Here is a 14876-nt window from a genome sequence, read left to right as displayed (position 1 = left end):
AAGTATAAGCTCCCTCAGATGTCACACTCATTGTGTCTATGTGGTAATTCCTGCAGGCTTCTCCATAGTGTCGGAAAATTCTCTGACAAAAATGAAGAAAGTTCATGTGAAGTTTTGAAAGAAGCACAAAAACAGAAGAAGTGATGAAATAACCAGAACCTAGGAAATAATTGTTGTGAAAGTGATTAAGCCGCTGTGGTTAGTGCAAAATAATATACAGTGTAATTCTATGTTATACTCGCTGAGATAAATAGATAGATAGATGAGTGATAGCTAGATAATAGGTAGATAGATAGATAGATGAGGGATAGATAGATAGATAGATAGATAATAGATAGATAGATAGATAGATAATAGATAGATAGAGATGAAGGATAGATAGATAATAGATAGATAGATAGATAGATGAGGGCTAGATAGATAATAGGTAGATAGATGGATAGATAGATAGATAATAGGTAGATAGATGGATAGATAGATAGATAATAGGTAGATAGATAGATAATAGATAGATAGATGAGGGATAGATAGATGAGGGATAGATAGATAATAGATAGATGAGGGATAGATAGATAATAGATAGATAGATAGATGAGGGCTAGATAGATAATAGGTAGATAGATGGATAGATATGAGATACACGTGTCGACCATAGTATTGTGCCCCTTCCACATTCCCCATAGGAGCTTTTCTGACCTCCCGTTCTAAATCCATAGATATTAATATGGAGTTGAATCCTTTGCAGATATATCAGCTTCTGCTCTTCTGGGAAGACTTTCTATAAGATTTTGGAGGTATCTGTGTGAATTTTTGTCCCTTCATCCAGAAGAGCATTTGTGATGTCAAACACCAATGTTGGAGTTGGTCAGGCTCACAATCTCCAATTTGGTTCATCCCAAATTAGGATTAGGATGGGTTTAAATTCGGGGTTGTGTGCGAACGGTCATGTTCTTCCACTAAACTCCTCAAACCATGACTTTATGGATCTTGTGCCCTGAACACAGTTATGGAGAGCGGAAAAGGGTCTTTCCCAAACTGTTCCCACAAAGGTGCAGGCTACAATTGTCCACAATGGGTTGTGGTGAAGAATTAAGATTTCAGTTCATTATAGCTAAGGAGCTGAGGCCGACCTTTGAGAAACAAGCCCATAGCATTATCCCTCGTCTATTAAACTGTACAGCGGGCACAATGCAGTCAGGGGGTAACGTTCTCCTGGCATTTACCAAACCCAGACCCGTCCATCAGACACCAGATAGAGGCCTGTGATCCATCACTGCACAGAACACGTCTCCTCCACAGTCCAGTGTTGGCAGCCTTACACCACTCCATCTGATGCTCGGCATTGTGCTTGGTGATCTATGGCTGCCTGCAGCTGCTCGGCCATGAATCTCCCGGTGGGGGCGCAGTGTTTGTGCTGATGTTAATACCAGAGGAGGTCTGGAGTCAGCAGTTGTAGAGCCAGCAGCAGAGTATTGATGACTCTCTGCTACTCAGCACTCGCTCTGTAACGTTACGGTGTCTCCACTTCGTGGCTGGGTTGCTGTGGTTCCTTCCACTTCTCAATAATATCACTCACAGGTGATGGGGGAAGATTTAGGAGGAAGAAATGTCATGAACTGACCCCTTGATTTTGACTTTGTAAGGTCTGCAGATCGATGTGGGTTGTCCCCCCCAGAGATCAGTGACACGCCATCACCTTACAAGATGAGAATACCCTTTTAAATCTTGTTATATATGAAGCTGGAGGATTTTTCCTGATGTTGCTTTAGTTAGTGATGAGTTGGCGTCTGTCATTCCTCGGGGGCACTCAGGCCTTAAAACCGCCTTTACTGGTCTTGTCCAAAACCAGCTGAGCCGGTCAGAATACACAGGTCTAATACCAGTGGAATTCTTGGTGCAATCTCATTTAATGCACAATATGACTACATTGTCCTGTTAGGACACACAGCTCTTGTGTAAGGACTGAAGATGAGGAACACACATCATGCAATCACAATTGATGAGGAGATATTACACGGATGGTGAAAGTGGCTGTTATTTAATATTCCTGTTACTTAAATGTCACAACAAGAAGGATATTACAGAATTAAAGGGGGTTGCCCCATAAACAACTTATATCTCTGATCCACGGCATAAATGATAAATATATGATTGCTGGGAGACCCCTTCTGATCCCTATAACGGGGGACCTAAAAAAGTCTCCTGTGTTCATGGAGCATTACTGAGCATGTGCGACCACCACTCCCAATATGATAAACAGATCAGTGGTCGCACATGCTCATTAATTCTTCAGTCACTCAGGGGGATTTTTGACCCCTGTTCTGAGGATCAGTGGGGGTCTTAGCTGCCGGACCTCCAGCAATCATACATTTCTCATTTATCCTGTGTTGCTTTTGTAACATAGAACGATAGAAAATAAATCGTCTGGACGCCAGCGGTTGACACATCTAATGGGCCCTGATTCCTCACAAGCGATGATTTTATTTTTTTCGTTTTGTGATATTCGCTGTCTTTTTTTTTTTTTGCGCCAATTTTTTTTAAAACGGTTCATGCATTTGTTGCAAGAATGAAAAATGCTCTTTATTTTCCAGATTTTTTTGTAAATTTTTAGCACTAAAAATCAAAAATTCTTCAAAAAGTTACAAAATTCACCAAATTTAAAATTCTGCCAGAAACTTTACTCCAGTCCAGACAGGGACTGGTGCCCATAAATTGTGACATTTGGTAAAACAGTGGATGAGTCTGTTTAAAACCTTTAGATGTTGAGGGAAAATTAAAAAAAAATAAAAGATTTAACTTAAAAAATGGCACAAACTGGCATACAACGGAGATAAGTCCTGGATGCCAGGAGGATATATCTGTCATGGCGTTAGGTGATGTCATCGACACAGAGTGCCTAGTACTGAGCCTCCATAGAGCCAAGCAGTGTGCCGGAGTGCCTAGCACTGAGCCTCCATAGAGCCAAGCAGTGTGCCGGAGTGCCTAGTACTGAGCCTCCACAGAGCCGAGCAGTGTGCCGGAGTGCCTAGTACTGAGCCTCCACAGAGACGAGCAGTGTGCCGGAGTGCCTAGCACTGAGCCTCCATAGAGCCGAGCAGTGTGCCTAGTACTGAGCCTCCATAGAGCCGAGCAGTGTGCCGGAGTGCCTAGTACTGAGCCTCCACAGAGCCGAGCACTGTGCAGGAGTGCCTAGTACTGAGCCTCCACAGAGCCGAGCAGTGTGCTGGAGTGCCTAGTACTGAGCCTCCACAGAGCCGAGCAGTGTGCTGGAGTGCCTAGTACTGAGCCTCCACAGAGCCGAGCAGTGTGCCGGAGTGCCTAGCACTGAGCCTCCATAGAGCCGAGCAGTGTGCCTAGTACTGAGCCTCCATAGAGCCGAGCAGTGTGCCGGAGTGCCTAGTACTGAGCCTCCACAGAGCCGAGCACTGTGCAGGAGTGCCTAGTACTGAGCCTCCATAGAGCCGAGCCGTGTGCTGGAGTGCCTAGTACTGAGCCTCCACAGAGCCGAGCAGTGTGCTGGAGTGCCTAGTACTGAGCCTCCATAGAGCCGAGCAGTGTGCCGGAGTGCCTAGTACTGAGCCTCCATAAAGCCGAGCACTGTGCCAGAGTGCCTAGTACTGAGCCTCCATAGAGCCGAGCAGTGTGCCTAGTACTGAGCCTCCATAGAGTCGAGCAGTGTGCCGGAGTGCCTAGTACTGAGCCTCCATAGAGCCGAGCAGTGTGCCGGAGTGCCTAGTACTGAGCCTCCACAGAGCCGAGCAGTGTGCCGGAGTGCCTAGTACTGAGCCTCCATAGAGCCGAGCAGTGTGCCGGAGTGCCTAGCACTGAGCCTCCACAGAGCCGAGCAGTGTGCCGGAGTGCCTAGTACTGAGCCTCCACAGAGCCGAGCAGTGTGCCGGAGTGCCTAGTACTGAGCCTCCATAGAGCCGAGCACTGTGCCGGAGTGCCTAGTGCTGAGCCTCCATAGAGCCGAGCAGTGTGCCTAGTACTGAGCCTCCATAGAGCCGAGCAGTGTGCCGGAGTGCCTAGTACTGAGCCTCCATAGAGCCGAGCAGTGTGCCGGAGTGCCTAGCACTGAGCCTCCACAGAGCCGAGCAGTGTGCTGGAGTGCCTAGTACTGAGCCTCCATAGAGCCGAGCAGTGTGCTGGAGTGCCTAGCACTGAGCCTCCATAGAGCCGAGCAGTGTGCCGGAGTGCCTAGTACTGAGCCTCCACAGAGCCGAGCAGTGTGCCGGAGTGCCTAGCACTGAGCCTCCACAGAGCCGAGCAGTGTGCCGGAGTGCCTAGTACTGAGCCTCCATAGAGCCGAGCAGTGTGCCGGAGTTCCTAGCACTGAGCCTCCGCAGAGCCGAGCAGTGTGCTGGAGTGCCTAGTACTGAGCCTCCATAGAGCCGAGCAGTGTGCCGGAGTTCCTAGCACTGAGCCTCCATAGAGCCGAGCAGTGTGCTGGAGTGCCTAGCACTGAGCCTCCATAGAGCCGAGCAGTGTGCTGGAGTGCCGAGCAGTGTGCCGGAGTGCCTAGTACTGAGCCTCCATAGAGCCGAGCAGTGTGCCGGAGTTCCTAGCACTGAGCCTCCACAGAGCCGAGCAGTGTGCTGGAGTGCCTAGTACTGAGCCTCCATAGAGCCGAGCAGTGTGCTGGAGTGCCTAGCACTGAGCCTCCGTAGAGCCGAGCAGTGTGCTGGAGTGCCTAGCACTGAGCCTCCACAGAGCCGAGCAGTGTGCCAGAGTGCCTAGTACTGAGCCTCCATAGAGCCGAGCAGTGTGCCGGAGTGCCCAGTATTGAGCCTCCATAGAGCCGAGCAGTGTGCCTAGTACTGAGCCTCCATAGAGCCGAGCAGTGTGCCGGAGTGCCTAGTACTAAGCCTCTATAGAGCCGAGCAGTGTGCCGGAGTGCCTAGTACTAAGCCTCTATAGAGCCGAGCAGTGTGCCGGAGTGCCCAGTATTGAGCCTCCATATAGCCGAGCAGTGTGCCGGAGTGCCTAGTACTGAGCCTCCATAGAGCCGAGCAGTGTGCCGGAGTGCCTAGTACTGAGCCTCCATATAGCCGAGCAGTGTGCCCGATGCCTTACTGCTATGTCTGGTCTAGACACGTGTTTCTTGTCCTATTTTCTCATGTTTTACTTGCTCCTTATTTCAGGCCATGAAGAGGACGTACATCTAGATTCCGGCTAAGTATAAGTGCAGTTTGCAGGGTTGGAAATATTAATCTCGCATGTTGAAACATTTGTCTTTTGTCTGATCCTAACACATGTATAAAGTAAGACGTGTGCAACTCTTGGAGCCGACAGTCATTGTGCACTGCCAGGATGAGTAATCAGTGTGTCTGTCCTAACCTGCATGGGATTTATAGCAGTAAGCACCTAATATTCCCGACGGGCCCTATGTGCTGCATGAGCCACACTAGAGAGACGGTGGTTATCTGTAGGGGGCGTCTGATGAATTTCTATGGGATATTTGACATCTTAAAGTGGTTAGATATTGACGGTCTATCCATTAAGTCCATCGATAAGTGCAGCTCCATCATTCACGGTAATGAATTATTTTAAAGTATATAAACTATTTGCAAAGTTTGCAAACTTTTTACACTGATGCACAAAGATGCACTGGTGCAATTAAAAAGTTGGTTTCAAAAGTCTATATTTATATCTTGCCATACCTGCACAAATAGAATAGGTAATTGCATGAGTGACAATTCCCCAATAAATGCATTTTGTTACAATCGCTGCTTTATTTAAGTGACTCTACTAAGTTTGAAAAGTTTGTACTAAGTTTGAAAAGTGTTTATTAAGTTTGAAAAGTTATCACCTGTCTACAGAATAGGTGAAAATAACTCAGTGATTGCTTCGAGCCCCCAATGCTTGGACCCCCACCGGTTTTGAAAATGGGGCACTGCAAAGACTGGTCTGAATGGAGTATAATCTCGACAATGGCCACTAGACTATCTATTTATGACGCTGTGCTGTTCGACGTCCCTACACTCTTTTCATCTTTTGGACGCCGTAACTGCAAACAGGGGGTGCCGGGTGTAGTTTCTCCATGATCTAATATTGATGACCTATCCTATATATAGGCCACCAATGTCTTGGTGGGAACCCTTTTAAAAAAACATACCTGCTTTGTTGCAAAGAACAGTCCTTCGCTTGTTTTCAGGTTATGTGTAGTGTTTCAGCTCACCCCCATTCACATAAATATAATAACTCATTGTATAGAGTAGTAGTGCTGGGGGCGCTGTTGCATTGATATCTATGGAAACTATAGAGCATGGGAAGTGGTGAAAGGTGGAACTACAAGTTAAAAATGTGACTGAAAAATCTGAAAGAAACATCCGCCGCAAAGAAGATTGTCATCAAAAGTCAGGGATATTGCATGCAGGGCAGTTATATGCTCTTTTTCTAATTTTTGATGATGTGAGTATTGCAGGCGATCTCACTGTAACTATTGCCCGTGCTTCTGTTTTCCTTCCTAGACATCCGACATCATGCTGCAGCGCTGCCGAAATCATGTCAGTGTTGTTTTTCCATACTATGAAGTATAAGCCTCAGGATCCCAAGAACCCCAACAATGATCGCTTTGTGATGTCTAAGGTACGGAATACTCTGTGCCCTAATTTTAAAGGGGTTACCGCCATCTTTAGAAGTTGTCACCTATCCATAGGAGAGGTCATAACTTGTTGATAGCGGGGGGTCCCATCTTTAGAAGTTGTCACCTATCCATAGGAGAGGTCATAACTTGTTGATAGCGGGGGGTCCCATCTTTAGAAGTTGTCACCTATCCATAGGAGAGGTCATAACTTGTTGATAGCGGGGGGTCCCATCTTTAGAAGTTGTCACCTATCCATAGGAGAGGTCATAACTTGTTGATAGCGGGGGGTCCCATCTTTAGAAGTTGTCACCTATCCATAGGAGAGGTCATAACTTGTTGATAGCGGGGGGTCCCATCTTTAGAAGTTGTCACCTATCCATAGGAGAGGTCATAACTTGTTGATAGCGGGGGGTCCCATCTTTAGAAGTTGTCACCTATCCATGGGAGAGGTTATCACTTGTTGATTATGAAGGGGGTCTGCTAGTTCCCGCACTGATCCCAAACACGCGACTCTACAGTGTCCCATCTGTAAGGAGCCGAACATGTGCTCCACCGTTCCATTTATCCTGTATAGGACTGCTGGAGATAGCCAAGCAATATAATAGACTATCTCTTGTGGGCCCATAGAGAATGAATGGATTGGTCATGTGCATGTCCGGCCTAAATGGCAGATGTCAGGGAAATCAGCACATCCATGTTAGGTGGTTTAGACAGTAAGACCCCGATACATCAAGATCGGCATTGTTCACACCGGTCTTGATGCGGGTTTTTTTTGGAGTCAGACATTCCCCATTTATGAACAAGCTCATGCCTCATCACGAATCAGGACTGCCGGAGAAGTGGTGCACACAGCACTTTGCCACTTATCTTACTCTAGTCAAGAACTGGAGTAAGATTTGTGGCGTAGCGAATGCAGCAACTAGTCATGAATTTGATGAGCGGCGGTCTCAACGCCCCCGTTCCGACCAAGCTACACCTACTTTGTCGGGGCTGGACAAAAATGTTATGAAAATTTTAACGTAGCCTTGAGTTGCGGCAAAATATTGCATCTTTTCTAAGCTTTTTATGCCAGAATACTTGCGTAAAAGCTTTGATGAATCGGGCCTTATGTTTTAAAGAAAAGTTAAAAAAAGAAAAAAAAAAAAAAAGTTTTTCAAGCAGAAACCTCTTTAGGAAACTCTTTCATTGGGGTGTTTTTGTTCGAGAGTTTTGGAACAGTTTTTTTCCCTGCAGCATTCTTTGCAGCCTTCTGATCGGACAGTGGCTATTTGAAGAGGTTTCTATGACCCGCTTCTAAGAAGTGACCTGCACTTTTTCTTTTCCACCAGGCAATTTTTAAAAACCTTTTACAGGAAGAAAAAAAACCTCCCAAAAAAGCTTCCCTAAAACCTCTGTGTAAACAGAGCCTGAGGTTTCAGCACTCCAGTCCGTTTTTACTTGCTAGTTTATTGTTTCTCCTACTATTCTGTTGTCATTTTTGCAATGTTTATGAGGTTCTGTTACTAGATAGTGTGGGAATGTATCGACAATCATACAACATGTCTATGGAGCCTCCTCATCTATCGGACATGTTCTCTATGAAGATGCCTTAGATGATGTTGTGTCTTCCCAATAAGATTAAGTCGCTGTGGGAACATTGCATTTACTGAATATTTTTCTCCTTTCAGGGTCACTCAGCTCCAATCCTGTACGCAGCCTGGGCCGAGGCCGGTTTTCTGCCAGAGTCTGAATTGTTGAACTTGAGGAAACTTGACTCTGTCCTTGAAGGTCATCCGGTCCCGGTGCGTATTTACGATTATCCTAACGTCCATATTGTTTTGTGTTTCTGCATCTCCTTACCACTATGGACATTTTTAGCAGATCAGATGTCCGTATCAGTCTCATGTAGTTTGTCTGTGGGTTTAAAGAGTTCCGATCTTCTAATGTTTTGTGTTGTAGAGACAAGAATTCACAGATGTGGCCACAGGATCGTTGGGACAAGGACTGGGGGCTGCGGCTGGAATGGCCTACACTGCAAAATACTTTGATAAGGCCAGGTAACTCTACCGTTGCTGAAATTTTTCAGCATGGGCTCATTTTTTTTTTTAAGTGCAGTGATCAGCTCTTTCTGTATAAAGGCCGTCTATCTGGGAACCTTGGAGTTGTTCCGTGCATCTGTTGGCGGCGCACAATTGTGCAGTTCATGTAGTACATGGAGGAACACAGTCCACTGGTCCATCGACTCTCTCTGAACTGTAGAGTGGCTCCATTCACTGATGGATAGTACACAATTGTGCAGTCCATGTAATACTTGGAGGGACATGGTCTACCAGTCCGCAGTTTGTCTCGGAGACGTAGAGTAGCACATGGTCCACGGTCTCTCTCAGAGACTTAGAATACCACATGGTCCACAGTCTCTCTCGGAACTGTAGAGTGGCTCCATGCACCGATTGACTGTACACAATTGTGCAGTACATGTAATGCTTGGAGGGACATGGTCCACGGTCTCTTTCGAAAAGTTAGAGTAGGACACTGTCTCTCTCGGAACTGTAGAGTGGCTCCATGCATCAGTTGACATTGCACAATTCTTCAATCCATGTAATACTTGGATGGTCCACCGGTTCATGGTCTCTCTTGGAACTGTAGAGTGGTTCCATGCACTGGTTGACGGCACACTATTGTGCAGTCCATGTAGTACATGGAGAGACACTGTCCATGGTCTCTCTTGAAAGTTTAGAGTAGCTCCATGCATCGGTTGATGGTAAAACATTGTGTAGAACATGGAGGGACACGGTCCACCGGTCCATCTCGAAACTATTGAGTGGCTCCATGCACCAACTGGCAGTACACCGTTGTTCTGCCAATGCACTAGATGGAAGGTCCACGGTACTACAAGGTCCATGGGTGGAAGAGCTCTGGGTTATAGAGTGGGCCCCAAAAAACATAATTTATTATGTGAGCCCATTGGGCACTTCTTACCTATGTGGGTTACTTCCATCTCCTCAGATTTCTTAGAAAATTAATTGATCTGAACAGCTTGAAGGAACTTGTACATGAGTCCTCACAGTGAGTGAGGAGCGTGATGGTGCTCATGTGCTCCCATTTCTGTTTGGCATGGTGCAGGTGCACCCACCGTCTCCGTTTTAGCTAGGTTTTTATAGGTGCACTAAGATAAAGAGTAAGATGAAAGGTTCCTTTAAGGACTGTGACTCCACAGTGGCTTTGGCTGCAGGTTCCTTGATAAGCTGGGTATAAACCCTGAGTCTGTTTGCTGAGGAGTGTCTATTTGAGCTGCACATTGTCCTCGGCTTGCACTGTTCAGGAGCATTCCCGCCTCTTTCTTACCTTACTTGAACTCGGCGGCAGACGTGCAAGCTGTTGAAGCTGCGGAGGTTTGTTCGGAGGCTGAATTATCCACGGAGCCCTTTCATAATTGCCTTAGATTTTTATGAGATGTTACATAATGACACTGATCCAGAATAAAACCTGCTGGATTCAAATATCTCATAAACTTTAGTTCAACCTACAGGAACTACAGAGAATTGCGCTAACATTGACATTCCTTTGCTGCATCGTGTCGACAGGATCTGTCGGGTATGGCTGCAGCGCGGATTGCCAATAGTTATGCAAAGAAATTTTCTTTGGTCCTTTGCACTATTCAGTCCGTAGACCCATAGGTCACATCGGGTAGTGCGATCCGTGCATTATCCATGAGATACTGGGTACGAATTTGTGAACCCGACCTTAGGTGGTCTTACTGTTAAGCCACAGTGGGCTGAGTATTTTTTTAGGGTATTGGAGCCAATTATCTAGGGCACCCTTTTCCTAAGACTGGACTCTTGGAGGAAACCTCATAGCTAAGGGCATTTTTTTGTTTTGGGTTGTTAAGAAAAAAAATCTGAGCTTTTCTCCCCCTCCCCGGGTCCGATGCTGAGTCTCTGCTAATTGTCTGCAGGGCTGATGTCGCTTGGACAGCCCTGCAGCCTATCTGTGAGCTCACTGACGACATGACATTAGTGCTGCAGACAATAACAGACACCGGAGCAGCAGCATAGGAGCTTCAGCGCTGGACCCGGTGGAGCTGCATCAAGGAACAGATTTTCTGAAACCAGAAAATCCCTTTATCATTGTAATGTATAGAAGTCACTTTGCAATTTTATTTATTTATTTTTTTTTTATTTTATATTAATAAATTGCAGTTTTTTTTTTCTTCCAGTAACCGGACGTACTGCCTGCTCGGGGATGGAGAGACCTCAGAGGGTTCGGTTTGGGAAGCAATGAATTTTGCTGGTTTGTACAAGCTGGATAATCTTACTGCCATCATAGATGTCAACCGCCTGGGACAGAGCGAACCCGCTCCTCTGCAGCACAAAGTGGAGATCTATCAGAAACGCTGCGAGGCCTTTGGGTAAGTGATATTCAAAACATACGTAGATGCAGCAGCCGCCATCACGATGGCCAGCGCTCTGCGCTATTTGTACATCGCTGTCGGTCTCATTCACTGTCGTGCATCGCAGCCGTTGAGTTTGCTACATCTGTATACCAATTTGCTTTTCACTAGACAGTAATATCACATCACTTGTACATACCGTTGTGCTGTAGTCTGTTGTGAAACTACAACTCCCAGCACATCACACCACACTGACATTGTAGGAGCCAAGAGCACACACAGTGTTAGTGTGCGGGATCCCTCTGTCCTGTCGGCTGCTCACTGCTGACAGGAGAAGGAGATGAGTGAGCGCTCTGACACTGTGTGAGCTTAGTCCCTCAGCTCACTATGCCCGGCAGACAACCGGCGATCCCTGTGCCCGGCAGACAACCGGCGATCCCTGTGCCCGGCAGACAACCGGGGATCCCTGTGCCCCACAGACAACCGGTGATCCTTGTGCCCTGCAGACAACTGGCGATCCCTGTGCCCCGCAGACAACCGGCGATCCCTGTGCCCCGCAGATAACTAGCTATGACTATGCCCGGCAGACAACCGCGATCCCTGTGCCCGACAGACAACCAGCGATCCCTGTGCCCCGCAGATAACTAGCTATGACTATGCTTGGCAGACAACCGGCCATCCCTGTGCCCGGCAGACAACCGGCGATCCCTGTGCTCCGCAGACAACCGGCGATCCCTGTACCCCGCAGACATCCAGTGATCCCTGTGCCCCGCAGACAACCAGCGATCCCTGTGCCCTGCAGACAACCGGCGATCCCTGTGCCCCGCAGACAACCGGCGATCCCTGTGCCTCGCAGATAACTAGCTATGACTATGCTTGGCAGACAACCGGTGATCCCTGTGCCTGGCAGACAACCGGCGATCCCTGTTCACGGCAGACTACCGGCGATCCCTGTGCCCCGCAGATAGCTAGCTATGACTATGCTTGGTTGACAATCGGCGATCCCTGTCCACGGCAGACAACCGGTGATCCCTGTGCAGGGCAGACAACCAGTGATTGCTATGCCCGGCATACAAACGGCGATCCCTGTACCTGGTCGACAACCAGTGATTGCTATGCCCGGATACAACCGATGATCCCTGTACCTGGCCGACAACCGGCGAGCCCTGTGCCTGGCATACAACCGGCGATCCCTGTACCTGGCCGACAACCGGCAATCCCTGTGCCTTGTAGACAACTGGCGATCGCTATGCCCTGCAGATAACTATGACTATGCCTGGCAGACAACCGGCGATCACTAGGTCTGGCAGAGAACTGGTGATTACGTGACCATTGAGTACAATACAGGTATTGGGTTTGCCGATGCTTGTATTCACTTTTTAGCTCTCAGTGACCATTATGTAAATGGGAAAAGAGAAGACAGAAGTTGTTATAAACCACTTCTGCTTTCTTCTTGGAATCCATGGCTGATGCCGACACTCGGGGACCTGACCTGGTCCTTCTAGATTGCAGGAGCGTTAGCGCAATCGCTCCCAACTTTGAGAGACAGGAAAGAGGGTCACATACTATGTAGTGCACTGCAGAAATTTCTACTTTACAACTTTACACTGAGTCACTTCCCTAACCTCGCGCAGTCCTATGTATGCGCCCACACCAAAATATAGTTACTAGTCAAGCCCATTAGTGTTCCCACACAGTACGGTGCCGCTTACACGCCCTCTACAGTACATTCCCCCATACCAGTATACTGCGCCCACATAGTCCAATGTTGCCACACAATCCCGGTTCCTGCCTTACTGATCCGGTCTCTGCACGTCCGGCCTTCAGGTCATGTGATCTGACGTTCCATGCGGGACCTTCAGGCTCCACCTGGACAATACGGTGGAGCAGGGATCTGCTGGCTCTCTGCTCCACCGTTATATTCAGCTGTATACAGTTATATGAAAAAGTTTGGGCACCCCTATTAATCTTAAGCTTAATGTTTTATAAAAATTGGTGTTTTTGCAACAGCTATTTCAGTTTGATATATGTAATAACTGTTGGACACAGTAATGTTTCTGCCTTGAAATGAGGTTCATTGTACTAACAGAAAATGTGCAATCTGCATTCAAACAAAATTTGACAGGTGCATAAGTATGGGCACCTCACCAGAAAAGTGACATTAATATTTAGTAGATCCTCCTTTTGCAAAAATAACAGCCTCTAGTCGCTTCCTGTAGCTTTTAATGAGTTCCTGGATCCTGGATGAAGGTATTTTTGACCATTCCTCTTTACAAAACAATTCCAGTTCAGTTAAGTTTGATGGTCGCCGAGCATGGACAGCCTCTTCAAATGATCCCACAGATGTTCAATGATATTCAGGTCTGGGGACTGGGATGGCCATTCCAGAACATTGTAATTGTTCCTCTGCATGAATGCCTGAGTAGATTTGGAGCGGTGTTTTGGATCATTGTCTTGCTGAAAGATCCATCCCCTGCGTAACTTCAACTTTATCACTGATTCTTGAACATTATTGTCAAGAATCTGCTGATACTGAGTGGAATCCATGCGTCCCTCAACTTTAACAAGATTCCCGGTGCCGGCATTGGCCACACAGCCCCAAAGCATGATGGAACCTCCACCAAATTTTACTGTGGGTAGCAAGTGTTTTTCTTGGAATGCTGTGTTTTTTTACCACCATGCATAACGCCTTTTTGTATGACCAAACAACTCAATCTTGGTTTCATCAGTCCACAGGACCTTCTTCCAAAAAGAAATTGGCTTCTCCAAATGTGCTTTTGCATACCTCAGCCGACTCTGTTTGTGGCGTGCTTGCAGAAACGGCTTCTTTCGCATCACTCTCCCATAAAGCTTCTCCTTGTGCAAAGTGCGTTGTATAGCTGACCGATGCACAGTGACACCATCTGCAGCAAGTTGATGCTGCAGCTCTCTGGAGGTGGTCTGAGGATTGTCCTTGACTGATCTCACCATTCTTCTTCTCTGCCTTTCTGCTGTTTTTCTTGGCCTGACACTTCTGGCCTTAACAAGAACTGTCCCTGTGTTCTTCCACTTCCTTACTATGTTCCTCACAGTGGAAACTGACAGGTTAAATCTCTGAGACAGCTTTTTGTATCCTTCCCCTGAACAACTATGTTGAATAATATTTGTTTTCAGATCATTTCACAGTTGTTTTGAGGAGCCCATGATGCCACTCTTCAGAGGAGATTCAAACAGGAGAACAACTTGCAAGTGGCCACTTTAAGTAGCTTTTCTAATGATTGCATACACCTGGCTATGAAGTTCAAAGCTCAATGAGGTTACAAAACCAAAAAAAGTGCTTTAGTAAGTCAGTAAAAAGTAGGTAGGAGTATTTAAAACAAAAAAATGATAAGGGTGCCCATACTTATGCACCTGACAAATTTTGTTTGAATGCAGATTGCACATTTTCTGTTAGTACAATAACCTCATTTCAAGGCAGAAACATTACTGTGCCCAACAGTTATTACATATATCAAACTGAAATAGCTGTTGCAAAAACACCAATTTTTATAAAACATTAAGCTTAAGATTAATAGGGGTGCCCAAACTTTTTCATATAACTGTATGTATCCTGAAGACACAGATGCAGTTAAAGTTGGGACACAGCACCGATCTCTGGGACAGTTGGGAAGTATATTAGAGCAACAGTATCAAAAGACATCACTGCAGACTCGAGACCTGTACTGACCACTAGGTACGCTCATTTATTATGTATTTTAGGTGGCACACAGTTGTTGTGGACGGTCACAGCGTAGAGGAGCTGTGCAAGGCGTTCACTCCTGTGAAGAATCAACCAACCGCTATCATCGCCAAAACATTTAAAGGCAAAGGGATTACAGGTACGGTACATATCATGCTGGAGAGACCTCACCTAGCGTGAATAAGCAATATTGTGAAATTTAG

General features: G+C 46.7%; 1 protein-coding gene across 1 annotated transcript in view; it reads left to right on the top strand.

Moving 5' to 3' along the window:
* Nucleotides 1-14876, top strand: part of TKT (transketolase) — a 59440-nt gene that overhangs the window by 27333 nt on the left and 17231 nt on the right. The window contains exons 2-6 of the mRNA XM_073644560.1: nt 6471-6588; nt 8254-8367; nt 8525-8622; nt 10782-10973; nt 14694-14812. Coding sequence (XP_073500661.1) covers nt 6471-6588; nt 8254-8367; nt 8525-8622; nt 10782-10973; nt 14694-14812 — 641 coding nt within the window. The remainder of the gene's footprint in view (nt 1-6470; nt 6589-8253; nt 8368-8524; nt 8623-10781; nt 10974-14693; nt 14813-14876) is intronic.

This window comes from Phyllobates terribilis, unplaced genomic scaffold, assembly GCF_046119375.1.
Source record: "Phyllobates terribilis strain yellow unplaced genomic scaffold, ASM4611937v1 Scaffold_8__6_contigs__length_399053987, whole genome shotgun sequence".
NCBI classification, from domain to species: Eukaryota; Metazoa; Chordata; class Amphibia; order Anura; family Dendrobatidae; genus Phyllobates; species Phyllobates terribilis.
Note: the sequence above shows the minus strand (reverse complement) of the source record. Positions and strands in the feature narration are given on the sequence as shown.